General features: G+C 29.7%; 8 protein-coding genes and 1 long non-coding RNA gene across 14 annotated transcripts; 5 read left to right on the top strand and 4 right to left on the bottom strand.

Annotated features, from left to right (window-relative positions):
- Positions 1-440: 440 nt before the first annotated feature.
- Mdh1 (malate dehydrogenase 1) lies at positions 441-1,848 on the top strand. Its single transcript, XM_027340181.2, has 2 exons — positions 441-575; positions 648-1,848. Exons 1-2 carry the CDS (start codon positions 539-541, stop codon positions 1,592-1,594), a joined length of 984 nt encoding a protein of 327 aa, XP_027195982.1. The 5' UTR covers positions 441-538; the 3' UTR covers positions 1,595-1,848.
- LOC113790504 (uncharacterized) lies at positions 1,667-3,364 on the bottom strand. The gene is made up of 2 exons (XM_027340179.2): positions 3,216-3,364; positions 1,667-3,143 (listed from the first exon to the last, which is right to left on the bottom strand). The coding sequence occupies exons 1-2, from the start codon at positions 3,308-3,310 to the stop codon at positions 1,832-1,834; spliced, it is 1,407 nt and encodes a 468-aa protein (XP_027195980.1). The 5' UTR covers positions 3,311-3,364; the 3' UTR covers positions 1,667-1,831.
- A 186-nt stretch (positions 3,365-3,550) lies between these two features.
- LOC113790509 (uncharacterized) lies at positions 3,551-8,766 on the bottom strand. Of its 4 annotated transcripts, XR_012847106.1 has the most exons (8): positions 8,647-8,766; positions 8,393-8,425; positions 6,199-8,159; positions 4,809-6,126; positions 4,384-4,757; positions 4,004-4,322; positions 3,796-3,940; positions 3,552-3,726 (listed from the first exon to the last, which is right to left on the bottom strand). It is a non-coding gene; the product is annotated as an uncharacterized LOC113790509 (long non-coding RNA). The 4 variants fall into 4 exon arrangements; XR_012847108.1 differs by having other exon boundaries at positions 3,551-3,726; positions 3,790-3,940; positions 4,809-8,159; XR_012847105.1 differs by having other exon boundaries at positions 3,551-3,726; positions 4,809-8,159.
- Positions 5,835-6,940, top strand: LOC142646112 (uncharacterized). Its single transcript, XM_075824216.1, is given in 3 exon segments — positions 5,835-6,530; positions 6,639-6,809; positions 6,812-6,940. Coding segments are annotated over 3 exon segments (996 nt in total).
- On the top strand, positions 6,806-8,212 carry LOC113794996 (serine palmitoyltransferase 2-like). Its single transcript, XM_027345171.2, has 4 exons — positions 6,806-6,935; positions 7,014-7,232; positions 7,308-7,772; positions 7,831-8,212. The coding sequence occupies exons 2-4, from the start codon at positions 7,016-7,018 to the stop codon at positions 8,163-8,165; spliced, it is 1,017 nt and encodes a 338-aa protein (XP_027200972.2). The 5' UTR covers positions 6,806-6,935; positions 7,014-7,015; the 3' UTR covers positions 8,166-8,212.
- A 22-nt stretch (positions 8,767-8,788) lies between the features above and the next one.
- Positions 8,789-12,389, top strand: IleRS-m (Isoleucyl-tRNA synthetase, mitochondrial). Of its 3 annotated transcripts, none has more exons than XM_075824214.1 (3): positions 8,789-9,065; positions 9,131-9,257; positions 9,337-12,389. In XM_075824214.1, exons 1-3 carry the CDS (start codon positions 8,902-8,904, stop codon positions 12,085-12,087), a joined length of 3,042 nt encoding a protein of 1,013 aa, XP_075680329.1. In that variant the 5' UTR covers positions 8,789-8,901; the 3' UTR covers positions 12,088-12,389. The 3 variants fall into 3 exon arrangements, with proteins under 3 accessions (XP_075680329.1, XP_027200952.2, XP_075680330.1); XM_027345151.2 differs by having other exon boundaries at positions 8,789-9,072; positions 9,132-9,257; XM_075824215.1 differs by lacking the exon at positions 8,789-9,065 and having other exon boundaries at positions 9,148-9,262.
- Positions 12,122-14,438, bottom strand: LOC113795006 (calcium channel flower-like). Its single transcript, XM_027345182.2, has 5 exons — positions 13,738-14,438; positions 13,554-13,676; positions 13,362-13,487; positions 13,171-13,293; positions 12,122-13,106 (listed from the first exon to the last, which is right to left on the bottom strand). Exons 1-5 carry the CDS (start codon positions 13,788-13,790, stop codon positions 13,031-13,033), a joined length of 501 nt encoding a protein of 166 aa, XP_027200983.1. The 5' UTR covers positions 13,791-14,438; the 3' UTR covers positions 12,122-13,030.
- A 538-nt stretch (positions 14,439-14,976) lies between these two features.
- On the bottom strand, positions 14,977-17,582 carry LOC113795101 (uncharacterized). The gene is made up of 2 exons (XM_027345291.2): positions 15,395-17,582; positions 14,977-15,326 (listed from the first exon to the last, which is right to left on the bottom strand). The coding sequence occupies exons 1-2, from the start codon at positions 15,765-15,767 to the stop codon at positions 14,977-14,979; spliced, it is 723 nt and encodes a 240-aa protein (XP_027201092.2). The 5' UTR covers positions 15,768-17,582.
- A 40-nt stretch (positions 17,583-17,622) lies between these two features.
- Positions 17,623-18,411, top strand: LOC113795175 (histone H2B-like). The gene has a single exon (XM_027345369.2). The coding sequence runs from the start codon at positions 17,759-17,761 to the stop codon at positions 18,131-18,133; it is 375 nt and encodes a 124-aa protein (XP_027201170.1). The 5' UTR covers positions 17,623-17,758; the 3' UTR covers positions 18,134-18,411.
- Positions 18,412-18,500: the final 89 nt, after the last annotated feature.

Genomic DNA, 18,500 nt, shown 5'->3' with positions numbered 1-18,500 from the left:
CACCCAGAAAATTTTACTGCTACTACCATCTTTGAATGAAAAACCAAAAAAAAGTTGATGATGATGTTTACATTATTTTTAGTTACTGCAGTTTGTTGTTTACGAAAAACGATTTGACATTGATAATTTCATAATATCCATTTTGTACTTTATAGAAGCAAAACGAGCAACAGAAAGAAGAACGAAGAACGAAAAAACAAACAAAATTCCTTTGAATTTGAATGTGACATTTCTATTCATTTTCTGCGTTTATCAGACGACAGCTGATCAGGTGATAATCAAAATTTTTTTTTCACATATATTCGCTGTTGCTCGCTCACTTGCTTTGAACAACCAAAACATCATCTTAAAAATCATTCGGTTATAACCAATTTTTTCTCAAGGCGTTTTCATTATCATCATTTTGATTTGATTTAAAGATCACGTTCAAATCATCATCACAGTATCTTTTAATCAGTTTTTTTCATTCATTCAGTGGAAATTTCCGAAATTTTTTCTTGTCCTTCGAAAAATTATTGTTGAAAATCAATCCGCAATTATGAGCTCATCCGATGTTGTTCGTGTTTTAATTACCGGTTTGTTTTTGTTTTTGTTTCTAATTTTTGTTCGGTAATTTTCTAATTTTTTTTTCGTTTCCGAAATAACAGGTGCAGCCGGACAAATCGGTTATAGTTTAATACCGATTGTAGCACGTGGTGATGTATTTGGCCGACAACAATCAATTGTTTTACATTTATTAGATATACCACCAATGAAAACAGTATTGGATGGTGTTGTTATGGAAATAAATGATTGTTCATTTCCATTAGTACAATCGGTTATTGCTACCACTGATGAAGCTGAAGCATTTAAAAATATTGATGCTGCATTTTTAGTTGGTTCAATGCCACGTCGTGAAGGAATGGAACGTAAAGATTTATTAGCTGCTAATGTAAAAATATTTGCATCACAAGGACGTGCATTGGCTAATCATTCAAAACCAGATGTAAAAGTATTGGTTGTTGGTAATCCGGCCAATACAAATGCATTGATAGCGGCAAAATTTGCATCGCCAAAAATTCCTGCACGTAATATAACAGCAATGACACGTTTGGATCAAAATCGTGCACAATATCAATTGGCTGCTCGTCATAGTTGTCAAGTTTCGAAAATTCAACGTGTTATTATTTGGGGTAATCATTCATCAACACAATTTCCCGATATAAGTAATGCAACATTAGATGGACAACCAATAAAATTTGATGGTCATGATGAAAAATTTATTCAAACCATACAGAAACGTGGTGCTGCTGTTATTGCTGCCCGAAAATTATCATCAGCAATGTCAGCTGCAAAAGCAGCTGCTGATCATATGCATGATTGGTGGAATGGTTCGAATGGTAATTGGGTATCAATGGGTATTATATCCGATGGTAATCCATATGGTATTGCTGATGGTATAATGTTTAGTTTCCCAGTTGAATGTCAAGGACGTGATTGGAAAATCATACCAAATCTTCAATGGGATGATATTGCTAAACAACGAATTCAAACAACAGCCGATGAATTATTGGCTGAAAAACAAGAAGCATTAGCTGAAACGGAAAATGCCTGATCATCATCCTGATTATGGTTGATTCGAAACTTCGAAATGAAAAGTCAAAAAGAAACTAATTTTAGACCAAAATTTCCAAAAAACAAAGCCACAAACAAACAATCTGTTGATTTAATTTTTTCCTTTTTTAAATGGTTATCACAAAAACAAAACAGAATTTTATTTTTTTTTCTTGTTAAATTTTATTTTTCCATTTAACCCATCTCTCCCCTCGTTGATGAATAAAAAGAATTCTATTTAACCGATTTCTTCAATCAGTGGTTTTAATCCTTTTTGTTGTTGATGATCGTCGTCGTCGTCATTATCATTGATTATCTGATTATGAATTTGCTCGATTTCTTGTCGTAATTTTTCCCGGTGAAATTCCAATGCATCCAACCAATGTTGTCGTTGAATTTCTCGACCCATTTCTATAGCGAAGCTTATATAGAAACGGATTTTTTGTTGTAATAATTTCAATTGTTTGTGGTGATGATGATTTGATTTTTGATCGGAACGTTTTACTTTGGATCGAACATTATCAATAATACGATATAAATCACTTAATATTAATAAAATTGCTTTTGGTGATTGATGATTAATTTCATCAGTGGTAGTTTTGATTAATAATCGACGACCTGGTTGATTCCAATCCAGAATAATTTGAAGATCATCCATTATTTCAATGATAATCTCTTTCCGTTGATTAATATTGTTCAAAAGATCATTATTATTTTGTTGTTCATCACAATCGATTGTTAACATTCGATTTATTAATAATTCGATTGTATCGAACGGTTTTTCCGTTTGTATCGATCGATTTGGTTGTAATTCCGGAACAATATGATAAAGTTTATCGATAATTAACCATTGATCACCATCATTATCAATGATTAATTCACCATTATATGATCGATATAGATAACAATATGCAAAACAAACTGAAACAATTGAATGTATTAATAATGGTGATGCAGTTTTTTGTGATAATAATTTTGAAATTGGTTCAATTTTTTGATCATCAATTAATTTCGGGTATGTTTTTTCGGCTAAATCAATTTCATTATCAATATCTTCAACAATTGTTTGCCATTCTTTTTGTAACCACCATGGTTGACATTTAGGTATTATTCGATTAAAATAATCGGGATTTGTTTCGATAATTTCAATAAATTCTTTACGATCTGATTCGGTTAATTGATCTGTCCAAATAGATTCTAAATCAACATTATCATCTAAACAAATGGACATTATACGTTCCATAAATTGATGCATTCGATCATCATTGATCCAATCAAGATCAATTTCTTCTACTTCATCGTCGTCATTATCATCATCATCTGATGTTTTCAACATATCAACATAATCAGCAGAATTTTGATTTCGTCGTAAAATTTCCATAAATTTTTCTTTATCATTCGAATAATGATCATTTTTTAATTGTTCCAATACCATACGTTTATAAAATTGTTCCGAACAATCTTGATGTGTTTGTGAACGAAAACAATCAATTGAACAATATGGTCGATGACATTGGGAACATTCATAACGACCATTTTGATTGGAACAGCTATTCAAATTTTGAAAAAAAGAAAAAGATTATTATTTTTGGAAGGAAAAAACTTTCATTCAGAATACATACAAATGACAACATCGATTCCTTGAGGCAATCGACGTGAAGCGTTTTGGTTTTTTCGTTCTCGGTTTATGATTGAAAATATTAAGATTAAGATTCATTCTGGTGAATAATTCTTTGGATTTCAAAAAAAAAAAAAAAAAAATCTGTGCAAAAAAAAAAACAAAAACATGAACCACGATGGTTTTCGGATCTGTTTATTTACACATCCATCTAGTGATGATCAAAAGAACTACAGTTTTAAATCAGAAACGCTTTTTTTCTCATTAATTTTTTCTCATCCATTATTGATTGAAACTATTTTTTTAATTTTATTTTTTATTAATTTTACATCATTTTGGATCAATTAACAGACTTTTGCAAAAAAAAACGAAAACTTATACAAAAATGAGCCCGGCTAACGGAAAAGTACCAAAAGAAATAATCAAGAAACAAAAGAAGATTTGGGGTCTTCTGTTTTCATCCATCATAAATTCTGTGATTTTTTGTCCAGGTCTCCATAGTTCATTTGAAATTTCTATAATAGTAATGAATAATAAAAAGATAGGTTTAATGAAATTGATTTGAATATGAAACACACATTTACCTGAAATGTTCAAGTTTCCACAAATTGCTAAAAGTTCCAAAAGTTTCGCCATCAATGAATTTCTTTGCTTCAAAAAATAAGCCTTTTTCCAATAATATGGATCGAACAATATTTTTATTCAGAGGGTGTGGCTCAACATTTACACCTTTATCAGAAATGAGAAAATTCAAGCATCAATTTAAAGTAAATTATGTTTGATTTAACAAACCATTTGAACATTCAAGTGCTTGATTGTTGGTTGATTCAACATCATTATTGAATATCCAAGATTTATGAAATTATTTGAATTCCTTATCATGCATTTGAGCATCCAACGCTCGAAACGCAGAGCATGATAAGGAATCAAAGTTCCATAAAATTTTATCATCTCCGAATAGTGCTCGGCGAAATGCACTTTGGGAGTCAAGATCAAATGATGTGGGGGAGAAGACTTTAAATATGATCCGCCGTACGATCAAATAAAGTTGTGGCGGATTTTCCACCCAGGTTGGAAACATTTCCAACATTCTTACCAAAAATTCAAATTTCTGTAAATTAAAATCTCAATGAAAATTATATTCTATGTAAAAGAATTTGTATAACACATACTTGGGAACCTTTCCCTTTTAAGCTGAGATCTTTTTTGATTTTGATCTCACCATTGATCCAATTGATTGATTTTATTCTATTTAATACAATTGAATTGGAATTCATTTCTTGTTTCAGTAGATGACGCGAAATTTTCGGGAAAAACCCTTCACTTCCGTCGTGGAAAATGGGTCGGGTGGTGAAATTTGAAATATATTCAGATTAAGATTCGATAGGCATGATCTGGAAGTTATTCCAAATTTACTTGAATATTTCGTTGAGGTCATCACCAATACTTTGGCATTAGAATACAATGTAAATGCAACAGTACCCGGTTGCAAATGATGAGGAATTTTGCTCAGTATTTCATCAAATCGAACGGAAAATTCGTATTTCTTATAATGAGAAGTTAATATGTGAAAATTTATGAAAAAAAAAAATATTACCGATGCCGCTGTCCCTTTTATTTTAAACGATGATAGCTTTCCACGATGTGAGCCGATAATTTTGACTTTATCTTCTTTAAATGACACAGTTTGCATCGCTGTGTTGATCGATGAAACTTTCACGATTTTATCCAACTTGATTGTAAAAAACTTGATTTTAGAAAAGAAAAAAAACAAGAAAAGGAAAAAACAAAATTCTGACTCATTGCTAACGTTGTTCATAGACGGCGTTACGATTTTTTTTCCCGAATTCGAATTCGCAAAAGATTCGGGTCAATTTTTTCGGGTTAATAATCCTGTGTGATTATCGTCCATCAATAATTTTATCCTAGTTTTGTTTTCGATGAATGTAATTTGAATAAAAAACTTTGCTGAATCATTTTTTTTTTTTTTTGAATCAGCTAAATGAACAAAACAAAAAATTCATTTCCCAGACCCAAAAGTTTCATCCGGGTTTTCAGAAGGAAACATTTCCGCGAAAAATTCATCCTGATTCAATGATTTTTCATTGATCTTGGATTATAAAAACCGAAACAAACACAGATTTTTCAAGAATTCTTCCTTCATCTTTTTTTTCAATGAAAAATTCATCGAAACAACGCAAAATAATAAAACAACAACGATGGTGGTGGCTGAAAGAAAATTCGTAAATTCATCATTCAAAAGAAAGAAAAAAATTGAATCATGTAAAGGTATGATTGATTATTCGAATGATTAAGCAGATAATTATCATCATAATCATCATCATTGATGACATCAACACAATCCAAAATCCGTTAAGTTGATTCGTTTTTTTTTCATTTTCTATTTTTGATCTTTCGTAACTAATTAAAACGAAATCAAATCATTTTTCCTTTTTTTTCATTCAAAGTCAATGTTTTGATTCAGTTTTTGGTAATTACCGATATATTTTTTTTTGCCCGAAAAAAACTTTAGATTTTCAACGAAATTCCGATACGATTATCGGCTTTGTGTGTGTGCCAAAGTTGTTCAACAAAAAAAGGTAATTTCAAATTCCCGAAAAAAATGGTTGCCAGTGAAGCTGGATTTGAAATCTGTTCGGACAATGAACAACAGCAACAACAACAATATGATGGTCATCAAGCATCATGTTTTAATGAAAATTTTGATAAAAATTTTCAATCATCAATGATGACAGCAATTGATTCATCCTCATCATCCGCATCATCGCCACCACCATCACCAACATCAATATTACGAACAAAAAATCTGGAACCGGATTCAGAATCATTACCAGAAGTTCCAGAATCATCAAATTCATTGTCATCCGTATCATCATTTTTGGATCCTTATCATACTGTAAATAATAATCAGGAAAATAATCATCATTATAATCATCAATCATACCCAAAATCATATAAATTCTTACATAAACGACGACGACAACAACGACGTAAACATATAATAAACATTAATAATGATAATTTCAATAAAATTGATCAAATAACGGATACAATTTGCGATGATCAACAACAACAACAACAACAAAATCATAACAAATCAAATAATTCGAATGATTCAATACAAACCAGAGATGAATATTATTCATATGATTCACGTTCAATGATTGAACCATCATTTGTTATAAGATTTTTATGCTATTTTAGCTATTTGATTCTGATAATTTTCGGTTATTTTCGTATGTTTATGGAATGGTTAAATCTTGGTGATTATAATACAATCATCGAACATAATCGAAAGGTTTGTTTGTTTTTTTTTTCGAATAGGGGAAATGATTGTTTCTATATCGATAATATCGAACCAAAAACAATCGATTAATTTTTTGTTGTTTTTTTCCCGTTCGAAAAGGATTACCGACCATTATATAATAGTTGGCAAGCATTTTTTACCCGTTATATTTATCGTCGTGTTGCTGATATATTTTCCATACCAATAACCGGAAATCCTGGTGGAATTGTAACAGTTTTAGAACGAAAATCGAATGATCGAAATTTTACATTTAAATTAACTGGAAAACAAAATATAATTGTATTAATCTGGCATCATATGATTATTTGGGATTTTCACGTCAAAGTTCAAATGATCCATCAATTGAACAAGCTATACGAAAATATGGTGTTAGTGTTAATGCTATACATGAAATTGGTTAGTGATAATTTTTAAAAATAAAATTTTTTTTTAAAAAAACGTTATCCATTTTCTTCTTTTTTATCAATTCACAAGGAATGTTAAATTTACATCAAGAATTGGAAGAAAAATTTGCCAAATTTTTACAAGTAGAATCATGTATTGTATTTGGTATGGGTTTTGCAACAAATTCAACAAATATTCCATCATTAGCCGATAAAGATTGTTTAATATTAACTGATCGTCATAGTCATGCATCAGCAAAATCTGGTATCTATTTATCTGGAGCAAAATTTGATTATTTTGAACATAATGGTAAGATTTTTTTATGAATAAATAAAATAAAATATAATCAATTAATCAACATTGTTTTCTTTTTTCCCCCATTAGATTGTAATGATTTAGAAAAGAAAATCTGTCAGGCAATTTTGAATGGTAATCCAAATAATAATGGAAAACCATGGAAAAAGATAATCATTATTGTTGAAGGTGTTTATAGTATGGAAGGAACTATTGTTGATCTACCCAGATTGATTGAATTAAAACGAAAATATAAATGCTATCTATATGTAGATGAAGCACATAGTATTGGTGCTGTTGGACCAAATGGTCGTGGTATTGTTGATTATTTTGGTTGTAATCCTTCTGATGTTGATCTTTTAATGGGTACAATGACAAAAAGTTTTGCTGCTGCTGGTGGTTATTTAGCTGGACGTAAACAATTAATCAATCATATACGACAATATTCATTATCAAATTATGCTGGTAGTATATCGGCACCGATTGCTCAACAAATAATCAATACATTATCAATATTATCATATAAAAATCCAAATGAAATGATCGATACTGAAGGTTTGATTTATTTTTTTGGTTGTTATTTTGATTTTGACTATTTTTTTTTTCTTGACAGGACAACAACGTATTGCACAATTATTATCAAATACACATTATATGCGTGATCGTCTTAAACATTTAGGTTTTATAATTGCCGGTCATTATGATTCACCAGTTATACCGATAATGATTTATATACCGGCAAAAATTGGTTCAATTGTACGAATGGCTGTAAAAAATGGTTTAGCATTAGTTTGTGCTGGTTATCCGGCTACATCATTAACAACAAATCGTATACGTCTTTGTATGACTGCACAACATTCACGTGAAACATTAGATCAAGCTATACAAATTCTTAGTATGATTGGTGATGTTCATCATATTAAATATCAACGTTATGATGTTCTATGAAACAAAACAAAACAAACAAACAAAAAAAAATATTTACAAAAATTAATAAAAAATAAAAATTAAATACAAAAAAACTAATTTTTAAAAGGTTTAATTCGGTCAAAATTTCAGTCAATTTTCAATTCAAATCAAAGATTATCAGATAATGTAGGTAAGGAATGAAAATGATCATCATGTTTTTGTTTGTTGTTGGAAATGTCTTAATCGAAAATCAATTCAATACATACTTATTTTTTGGTTTTTGTTAATCATTTGGAATCCTAAATACAAAATGAACGAGAAAAAAAAGAAGAAAATTTAACAATTTCAAATCACAATTTTCAATTTTAAAATATAAAGTTATTATTAATGAAAATAATCAGAATAATTAAGTATGTTTTTCCATCAATACATAATTCAGATAATGTAAGTAAGGAATTGACGATTCATCATTTTCAAAGAATAAAAAGTTTAATTTTTATTTTTCAAAAAAAAATCTTACTTTGCTCAAACCAAACACTGCAACAACAACAAACCACGTGGAGGAAATGAATCCAGAATTGTTGGCGAGCTCGCATGCAGGACGAATTTCGCAGACGAAAATTTAATCGATTGTTGATAATCGATTCTATCATGCACTTGGGATTCGATACCTGGTATTCGGCATCTGTATTCGGCAATTTTTGAATTGGATTTTTTTTTTCCAAATGATTCATTTTTTCAAAATTTTTTGCCAATTTTAATTAATTTCGGAAAAATGTTTAAAATCCATAAATATCAATTGATGGCCATACGTTCATGGCTACGATTATATCGTCGATTTCAATCGTCACAATCCTATACACAAACATTAAATTTACCACAAAGTAATTTTCCAATGAAACATTCACGTAAATTAGAGCTTGAAATTGAACAACAACAACAACAGGTAATTTATTTGGTTTTATCATCACCAGTTCAAAATAATTTTTATTGTCTTTTTTGTAGAATATAAAATTTGAAAATTTATTTGGAATATCATCATCCGAACAACAAAAATGTGGAAAATTCGTTTTACATGATGGTCCACCATATGCAAATGGTGATGCACATTTTGGTCATGCCATCAATCGAGTTCGGTGTTTGTCTTTTGTTTTTTTTTGCATTCATTTCTTTTGAATTTTGATTAATTTTTTTGTTTTTGTTTTCTTAGATTCTCAAAGATATTATAGTCAAAAGAAAATTAATGGAAAATTATGATGTTGATTTTCGTCCCGGTTGGGATTGTCATGGATTACCAATCGAATTGAAAGCAATACCGAATTCAAATTCAAATTCAAATGAACTGGATCCATTGGAAATACGTGATCGTGCACGACGTTTAGCATTCAATGCAATCGATCGTCAACGACAAGCATTTAATCAATGGTTTTTATCGGCCAATTGGTCCGGTATTTATCGAACAATCGATCTGGATTATTCTATTCGTGAATTGAATGCATTTTATTCAATGTACAAAAATGGTTTAATTTTTCGTGATCGTATGCCTGTTTATTGGTCACCATCCACAAGAACTGCATTAGCCGAAGCTGAACTTCAATATCAACCAGATCATTTATCTCGTGCTGCATTTATACGATACCCAGTTGTTGATCAACAATATGATGCCTTAATTTGGACAACAACACCATGGACATTGTTGGCCAATGAAGCAATTGCTTTTGGTGAACGAATGAATTATTGCCTTATCCAAATTGAAGGTGATAATAATCAACGTCCATTATTAGTTGCACGAGAAAATCTTCCAGTAATTCAGGAAATGTTTAAAAATCGCCATATTCAAATTGTTAAAGATTCAATTTGTGAATTTGAAAATTTTCATTATCAAGATCCAATTAATGGTAAATGTAAATCATTTATATCAAGTAAATTGGTAACATCATCAAAAGGTACTGGTCTTATTCATATTGCACCCGATCATGGACAAGATGATTTTAAATTAATGCGACAATATTCGAATGCTAGTAATCAAGAATCGATTGTAAAAGAATCGATTGTTGATGATGAAGGTAGATTACGATTATCGAATAATCAATCTTCTATATCAATAATCGATGATAATCAAGCATCAAATTATGTTCTACAGAATTTATTACCAAAAGAATCTATTCTATATGAACATGATTATTTACATAGTTATCCATATGATTGGCGTAGTTCAAAACCGGTTATTATAAAACCATCGGATCAATGGTTTTTAAATTTAGAAAAATTAATTCCAAAATGTTTATCAGCATTAAATGATGTTCGATTTTATCCGGAATTATTACGAAAAGAAATGTTAAATCAATTATCAACAAGACCTAATTGGTGTCTATCGAGACAACGAAAATATGGTGTACCAATACCAGTATTTTTTGATCAAAAAACTGGCCAACCAATTTTGAATGATAAAATTTTTCATACTTTAATGAAGAAATTCATACATGAAGGTTCATTAGATATATGGTGGAAACAATCACCATCTGAATTATTGGCCGAATGTTCAGATTGTAATTCATTGGATCTAGTCAATTTGAAAAAAAGTGAAGATATTTTGGATATTTGGTTTGATTCGGGTTGTAGTTGGTTAACTGTTTTGGATTCAAATCAAAAAGCCGATCTTTATTTGGAAGGTGTTGATCAAATACGTGGTTGGTTTCAATCATCATTAATTACATCGGTTGCATTACGTGGCCATGCACCATATCGTTCGATTATAATACATGGATTTGCACTTGATGGTGATGGTAAAAAAATGAGTAAATCAGTGGGAAATGTTATCAATCCAATGGATATTGTTAATGGTAATGCATTTCAAACGAATCAACAACAACAACAATCAAAGAAGAAACAATCCGGTAATGATTGTGGTGTTGATGGTCTACGTCTTTGGATTGCACGTAATGCATGTACACATAATGATGTAAATGTTGTTTTAAATGAATTTCAAAATGATATTCCAACAATTTTAAATCGTTTTCGTAATACATATCGATTTATACTTGGTTATCTGACAAAATATTCACCATCAGATCAATCATTTTTAATTGATTTTTCAAATAATCAACAACAATCAATACCATTGATTGATCAATATCTTTTATATAAAACATTGAAATTTGATCAACAAGCAAGAAAATATTATGATGATTATCGTCTGGGTGATCTTATCGAAACGATGATACATTATTTTAGCTATGAATTTTCAACATTTTACCTTTCAAGGATTAAAGATCGTTTGTATTGTGATCCAATCGAATCAATGGATGTTCGATCAATTTTAACTGTTTTTCATTATGTATATCATACTATTGGATTTCATATGGCACCAATATTACCACATTTAATTCTTGAATGTCAAAATTATTATCCATTCGATCACCAAGCTGTTGTTGGTAATGATAATCGAATGATGATGAATCCAGATGAATCAGAATTATTACTGAAACAATTCAAATTAATACAATCAATAATTGGACGTATCAATGAATGGGCACAATCAAAACATCGTTTAATCGATTTGGATTGTTATTTATCGATAACGAAAAATCATCCAAATTCAAATGAAATTTTCGAAACATTTCAACGATTTCAACCGAATTTATTATCGAAAAATATGATGGAAAATCGTTCAGATTTAGTTGAATGTTTACAAGTAGCACGGGTATCATTTGGAATTGATGAATCGAACGATAATAATCGATACGGTGAATGTCTGGAATTACGAGATACGATACCATCGAATACTATCGATTCGAATCTTAACGGTAATGATGATGATGATAATTGTCAACTTCGAATCTATTTAAAACGAACCGAAAATCAACAATGTCCAAGATGTCGTCGTTTTTCAATGATAAATGCTGATAATAATCAAAATCTTTGTGTTCGATGTAATTTTATAATGTTACATCATAAATGATCAAAGAAAGAAAGAAAAAAAGTAAGCAAAAATCATGTTCACACTACACACACAAAACAAAAAAAAACAAGATTTTTTTGTTTGTTTTTTTTAATTTTCAAAATTTAGTTATTTAAAATCATTATTATCATCATTTATATAAATTGTATAAATTACACAGCAAGCGAACAAGAATAAGAGGGAAAAGAAAAAGAAGATTACTGGGGGATGAACAACAACCACCAAACATGTTAAGGAATGTTTAACGAAAAGATTTTCTTATAAATAAAATAAAATAAAAATTGGATAGGTGTTTGAAGGAATGATTTGTAAAGAAAGATTTTTTGTTTGTTTGTTTGTTTGGAATTTTTGAAAATTAATAATTTTAAAATTTTTGACGATCAAATTGGATCGGCAGTGATATTGTTTTGTTTTTTTCTTATTTTTTGATGAACAAGATGATGATGAAAATGTTTATTTTGATAAAACCGTTGAAGACTAGGTTATTATTGAGATGATTATGATGGATGAAATGAATGAATCATTGAAAAAGGATGATGATTTTTGTTTGCAGTGTGTGTGTGTGTGTGTGTGTGTGTATGGTTCTTTTTGTTGTGGTCCAGCCAACATTACATGATTAAAGAAAATCGATTTGCTGTCTCAGTGTTTCTGTCATGATTTGGAAAGGGAAATTTTGTTTTCTGTTTTTTAGTTTCAATAAAATTCAATAAAATTGTTGTTCAGTGTTTTTTTTTTGGTATGTGATATGCTGGATGTTGAATGTTGAAGATCAAGAAAACGAAGACTGAAATAATTTCTTTTTTAAAAAAATGATGTTCCTACAGAAATAATTAATTATAGAATAGAAAAAAATTTTAAAAAACATTGTTTTGCTTGTTTTTTGTTGAACTAATCATCATTGCCGTTGATTATTATTATTGATGTTTTTTATGGTTATTAGATTTTAGGGACTTGTTGGTGAATATGGTTGTTGACCGGTACCACCACCGGCTTGAAATCTCATTTCATCTCGATTTGCTCTGCAAAATAAGAATGAAAAAAATTTACTTGTGATACAAAAAGAGAGTGGGAAGTTGAACTTACTTTCGTCCAAGAACAATTTTACCATAAAGTGCTGCAATAGCAGCATTTGCCAAAAAACCAAGTATAAAAAAGAAACCCATACAACCGAATGATAGGCCAACAATGAATGGAATGAGAGCCAAACTAAATTGAAAAAATTGGATAAAATTGATTGATTGAAAATGAAAATTAAAAAAAATTCATCAACTTACGCTGCATAGAATGCTCCTTTAAACCAATATGGTTTGCTTTCAACAAACATACCAATTGAACGAGCAAAGGCTAAAAATGGTACAAATGATGGTGCTTCAATCGATAATATTATACCCGATGCAATTCTAAATCAAATTATGAAAAATGATTAATGAAAATGGGAAAACTTTTAAAACAAGAAAAAAACATACAATTGTAATACACCGGGTAAAATACAGCCATAATTAATCGGACTAATTGCTGTTATAATACCACATATGACCAAAAATATTGCCAATCCTGTTGTTATTTGGCTTGACCATGATTCAACCCACCTGGTTAAGATTCAAAAATAGAATCAAAAATTAATTAATTTTGTAAAATTTTGTATCATACCATGTAGATTGTGGTCCTTGACCATTAGCATTCGGTGACATTGGATCCATCATTTTTTTTTGTAATTTTATTTTTTGGTTTGATTTTATTTATTTTTCAATAATAATTTATGATTGATCGATTTATAAATAGAACGATGACTTTGATGAAACACGTTTAACCAAAAGAGAGCTAAAAAATATAGAGCAGTGACATACACAAAAACAATGATAATGTGATGATTTTGTTTGGCAGAAAAAAAGGCAGAAAAGTTATTTTATCGTTGATTTTCAATGTTGAAAATTATCAAAACACCAAACACAGATTCACAGAAACTAGGCTGATTGACTGATTGAATTTTCAAACAAACCAAAAACCAAAAAACGAAAAAAGAGGAAAAGATAAAAATCAATCGATCAACGCCAATGAACAACACAGAGATCAGATAGATCAGATATCAATGATGATGATGATATTATCAGATCATTTACCACCCACACAAACCAAAAACCAAAAAAACAGACAAATCAATGACACAAAGTCTATTGGAATTTTTAATGTGTCGATGATGATGATGATGATGGAATCAGAATCAGAATCAGCAGCAGCAGCACATCCAATGATAAAAATAATGAATCCAACAGAAAAAATATTGTCAAAGTTTTTTTTTCAACAAAAGAATACTTTTTTTTTATTATAATAAACACCACCAAACAGACAGAGAGATAGATGGACTGACCGAATATAAAATATATAATTTTTTTTTTTTTTGCTGTTAATGAATTTGGTAGTGGTATTTGGAAATGTAGTAACCGGGAGTGGAATGGAGGGGTAGCTTTTTTTCTTTTCTTGGATGATACCCTCTCTGTCTATTGATTTACCCGTTTGGATTATTTCCCGGTAGTAGTGGTATTGATATTCGATATGTAAAGAATCGTAGTAGTAGCAATAAAATATGAAAAGAATTGGTTGTTATGTAATTTGAAGATGAACTGTTATTTGTTTTTTTTTATTAAAAAAATGAAAATAAAAAGTCCTGTTCATAAAGTAGATGAAATTTGAGTTTGTAAAAAAAAAGTTTTATTTTTAAAAAAGAAATTAATTAATTATATCACATTTAGAAAGTTTACAAAAAAAATAGATGATAATATTGTTTTTACAAATGATAATTTGTTACAAAAATTGAGTGAATACAAAAAAATAAAGACAAAATTACAAATTACAAAGAAAAAAATTACAAATTACAAAAATACACACAAATCAACCAATACAATGAAAATCTTCATCCGAAACAAGTAAACGTTGACGACGTAGAAAAAAAATTGTTTTCAATTTTTGTTTCAAACGTAAACGTTTAAATTGTTTACGTTGTTGTTCTTGATTATCAATAGATTTTACAATACGATTTAAAAATAGATTGAAAAATGGTTTTAAATCTTTTGTTGTTGATCCACTATGAATGATGAACGAACGTGTACCAGTTGGTAATGATTTTTGTACATAATCATTAAGTAATTGTTCACTAATATCACGACGATATAATTTTGATGTTTTTGCATATGCCAATATGTAGATTGGTTTTTGATAATCAGGATTATTGGATAGGAATTCTGTTTTTGGGTTAGCGAAAAAAAAAGATTAATATCGGGTAAGAATTACAAAAAAGAATACAACTTACTTTCAATCCAATATTTCATTTTTAAAAATGAACCAACCGAATGTAATGAACAAACACCAACAATTGCTTCAGTATTTTGCCAATAAATTGATGCTAAACGATCATAACGTTCAAAATTGATGACAAAATTCCATATATCCAAAAATATATGATTATTTTGATGACGATATGGTATAGTGTTTAATTGTACACCCATTGCTGGTTGTTGTCCACAACGATGTTGACCAATTGCACGACAATTTTCATAGGCGAAGAAAAAATTTAATTTCGATGAATTCGGTAATGCACCAAGTAGCAATATTTTTGGATTTTTCGGACAATCGGTATTTCTTGATGATGATGATTTTCGGGATTTGAAATTGAAGATAGTCATTATGACGGAGTATAAAGAAAATGATTTTGACGAAAAAAGTAAAAATGATTTGCAACGAGAAACGTAATGTGACTGGTTGAAATGTGAAATGATAAAACTGACCACTGGACCCAGGGTTTATATATGAAATTTTTAGTTTTTGGTCAAATGTGATAACGAATCATAAGCGTACGTACAGTAGATTCTTATCGCACACGTACGTACAGTAGGCGATTCTTATCGCACAAGCACACACACACACTTTGACCTTATCATGACATGATAACGCATATCAGCATATCGCTTATATCAGCATATCGATCCATTTGTTGATTGTGCATGGCTTCATAGGGTTAATAGGTGATAAGAATTAGGATAAGAAATGAGAAAAAAAAAGTACAAACGTTTGATCCACACACTTAGATTAAGATTAGCAAGGTTTTTATTGCTTTGTTCGTTTTTTCTAAAACATTTTTTTCTTAAAACTTTAGACAAAGCAAAAATCGACTGGCGAATATTCGATTGGCGCCTAAACCAAAGGAAAACAAAAAACAGAAAGCAAAAATCAAATTGCGTAATCCATAGATGCCAAGATGATGAAAAAAAGTAAGAAAAGAAGAAGGCAAAAACCAGTTTTGATTGGCGCCAAAAATTATTATTGTATTTTAGAATTTGAAAGGCCACCTAGCGGCCATACTTTTAAACATTGTTTCGAAGCAATGTTTTTTGGGCGCCGGTTTTATTTTCGCGCGCGTTTTTCACTTGCCATGTGAAATCATAAACACAAACACAGACACACGTTTTTGATTTGTACAAAAACAAAAACCCGAAACCAAAAGGTTTTTTTACCGGTAAATTTATTCTGATTTCCCCAGCCCAATTAATAATAAAAATTACAAAATATTAAAAAATTCAAAGATAATCAATAAGTAAATTGCCAAACCCAGTGTTATAACAGTGAAAAAAGTATCCCAAATTGAAATTTCAGCCAAATTCTTGAAAAAAACGTAAAATTTGTAGCAAATATGGATTCAAATCTTCAACCGACGACCAAAGATTATTGACCATAATGAATTTTGATGATAACATAATCATTGTTGATGAATAATAAAACGATTCTTAATGAATTACCAATGATGATAAACCGCGAATTGATGATGGCCCAAAATCGATGATATTGAAAGAAATATCGGGTAGTTTTACATAAGTGGTAGCGGCGAAATAATTGAAAAAAAATAGAAGAATAATGAAAGGCAACGATACCAAGTTGAAAAAGTAGAATTAGTTTTTTTTTATTTAATTCAAAATCTTGGAGATCCTGAGTGAAGCTGTTTTTCGATTCGATTCGATTTGAAGAATAAAAAGTTGAAAATCTGATGAAAAATTCGATGAAAGAGTTGAACACAATTAGAAAAATTCGAGATCATCCGTTCGATGCATTTGATGAGAAAGGAAGGACGGAAAAAGGAAACCGATGATATACCCGGGATGATGATGAGAATAACCGTGGAAAAAAAAAAAGAAAACCCCCCAAGATTTTGATGTTGATAATGATGAAGAATAATGAATTTCGAATGTTTTTTTCGGCTTTTTATATACTCACGACAACGACGATGATGATGTAATTCGAAAGATGTTAATCTTTAAGTGGGAAAACTGATTCAGGCGTGGTCAAATGATGATGATAATTTCAAATCAACCAATCCGATCGATGGGCGGTAAAATTAAAAAATGCGCCAAATTTTTTTTTGCTAAATGTTTTTACGCATGCGCAGATATACGTATTGAAATTGAGTAAAAATACTTGAATCTGATTGGTTAAACGTTTGTACACCATTTCTGTCTGATTTTTTTTCATTTATAAAGCCAATGACAAAATTGCTCACTCTTTTGATTTTCTTTTCATTGTTGTTTTGTCTCTATCCTGAAAAATTCATCTTTTTTTCGATTTTTGAATTCTTACTTTTCACCCGAATTTATTTGTTGAATAAATTTTTTGGCATACATTAATTATGGCACCACCAAGTACCGGAAAAGCTGTTAAAAAATCGGGTAAAGCACAAAAATCTGTACGTGTTACGGATAAAAAGAAAAAACATCGCCGTCGTAAAGAATCATTTTCAATTTATATTTATAAAGTTTTGAAACAAGTACATCCAGATACTGGAATATCATCCAAAGCAATGTCTATTATGAATTCATTTGTTAATGATATTTTTGAACGTATTGCTGCCGAATCATCACGATTATCGCATTATAATAAACGTACTACAATTACAAGTCGTGAAGTACAAACAGCCGTACGACTTTTATTGCCTGGTGAATTGGCTAAACATGCTGTATCCGAAGGTACAAAAGCTGTTACTAAATATACATCAAGTAAATAAAATTCTTTGGTATAAAAGATATCGCGGTCACACATCTTCAATTCTATGCACACACATACACACACTCAATTGCCACGATCATTGCTAATTTTTTCATTTGATTCTTTTGGACCATTTTCTCTTGTCGTCGTTTTTTGATTTTCAACAACAAAAACAAAGGCCATTAATGGCTATTATTATCTAATCTTTCCCATCTTTTTTTCCCTTTTGATTTGATATATCTAATTACTTGATTTAATATAATAATAAATGTGAAACAAACTTTTTTTTCTTCCAAATTTTTGATTTTTCAAAAAAAAAAAATTTAAATGTTAAGAAATTGATCAGAAAAACAAAGAAAGGTTTTCTGCCCTGCTCAAATCTATAT

Source organism: Dermatophagoides pteronyssinus, unplaced genomic scaffold (genome assembly GCF_027571235.1).
Source record: "Dermatophagoides pteronyssinus isolate colony J.1.1.1.1 unplaced genomic scaffold, Derpt_VIB-CSIC_2022.12 sq0056, whole genome shotgun sequence".
NCBI classification, from domain to species: Eukaryota; Metazoa; Arthropoda; class Arachnida; order Sarcoptiformes; family Pyroglyphidae; genus Dermatophagoides; species Dermatophagoides pteronyssinus.
This window is presented reverse-complemented; position numbering and strand designations above follow the sequence as displayed.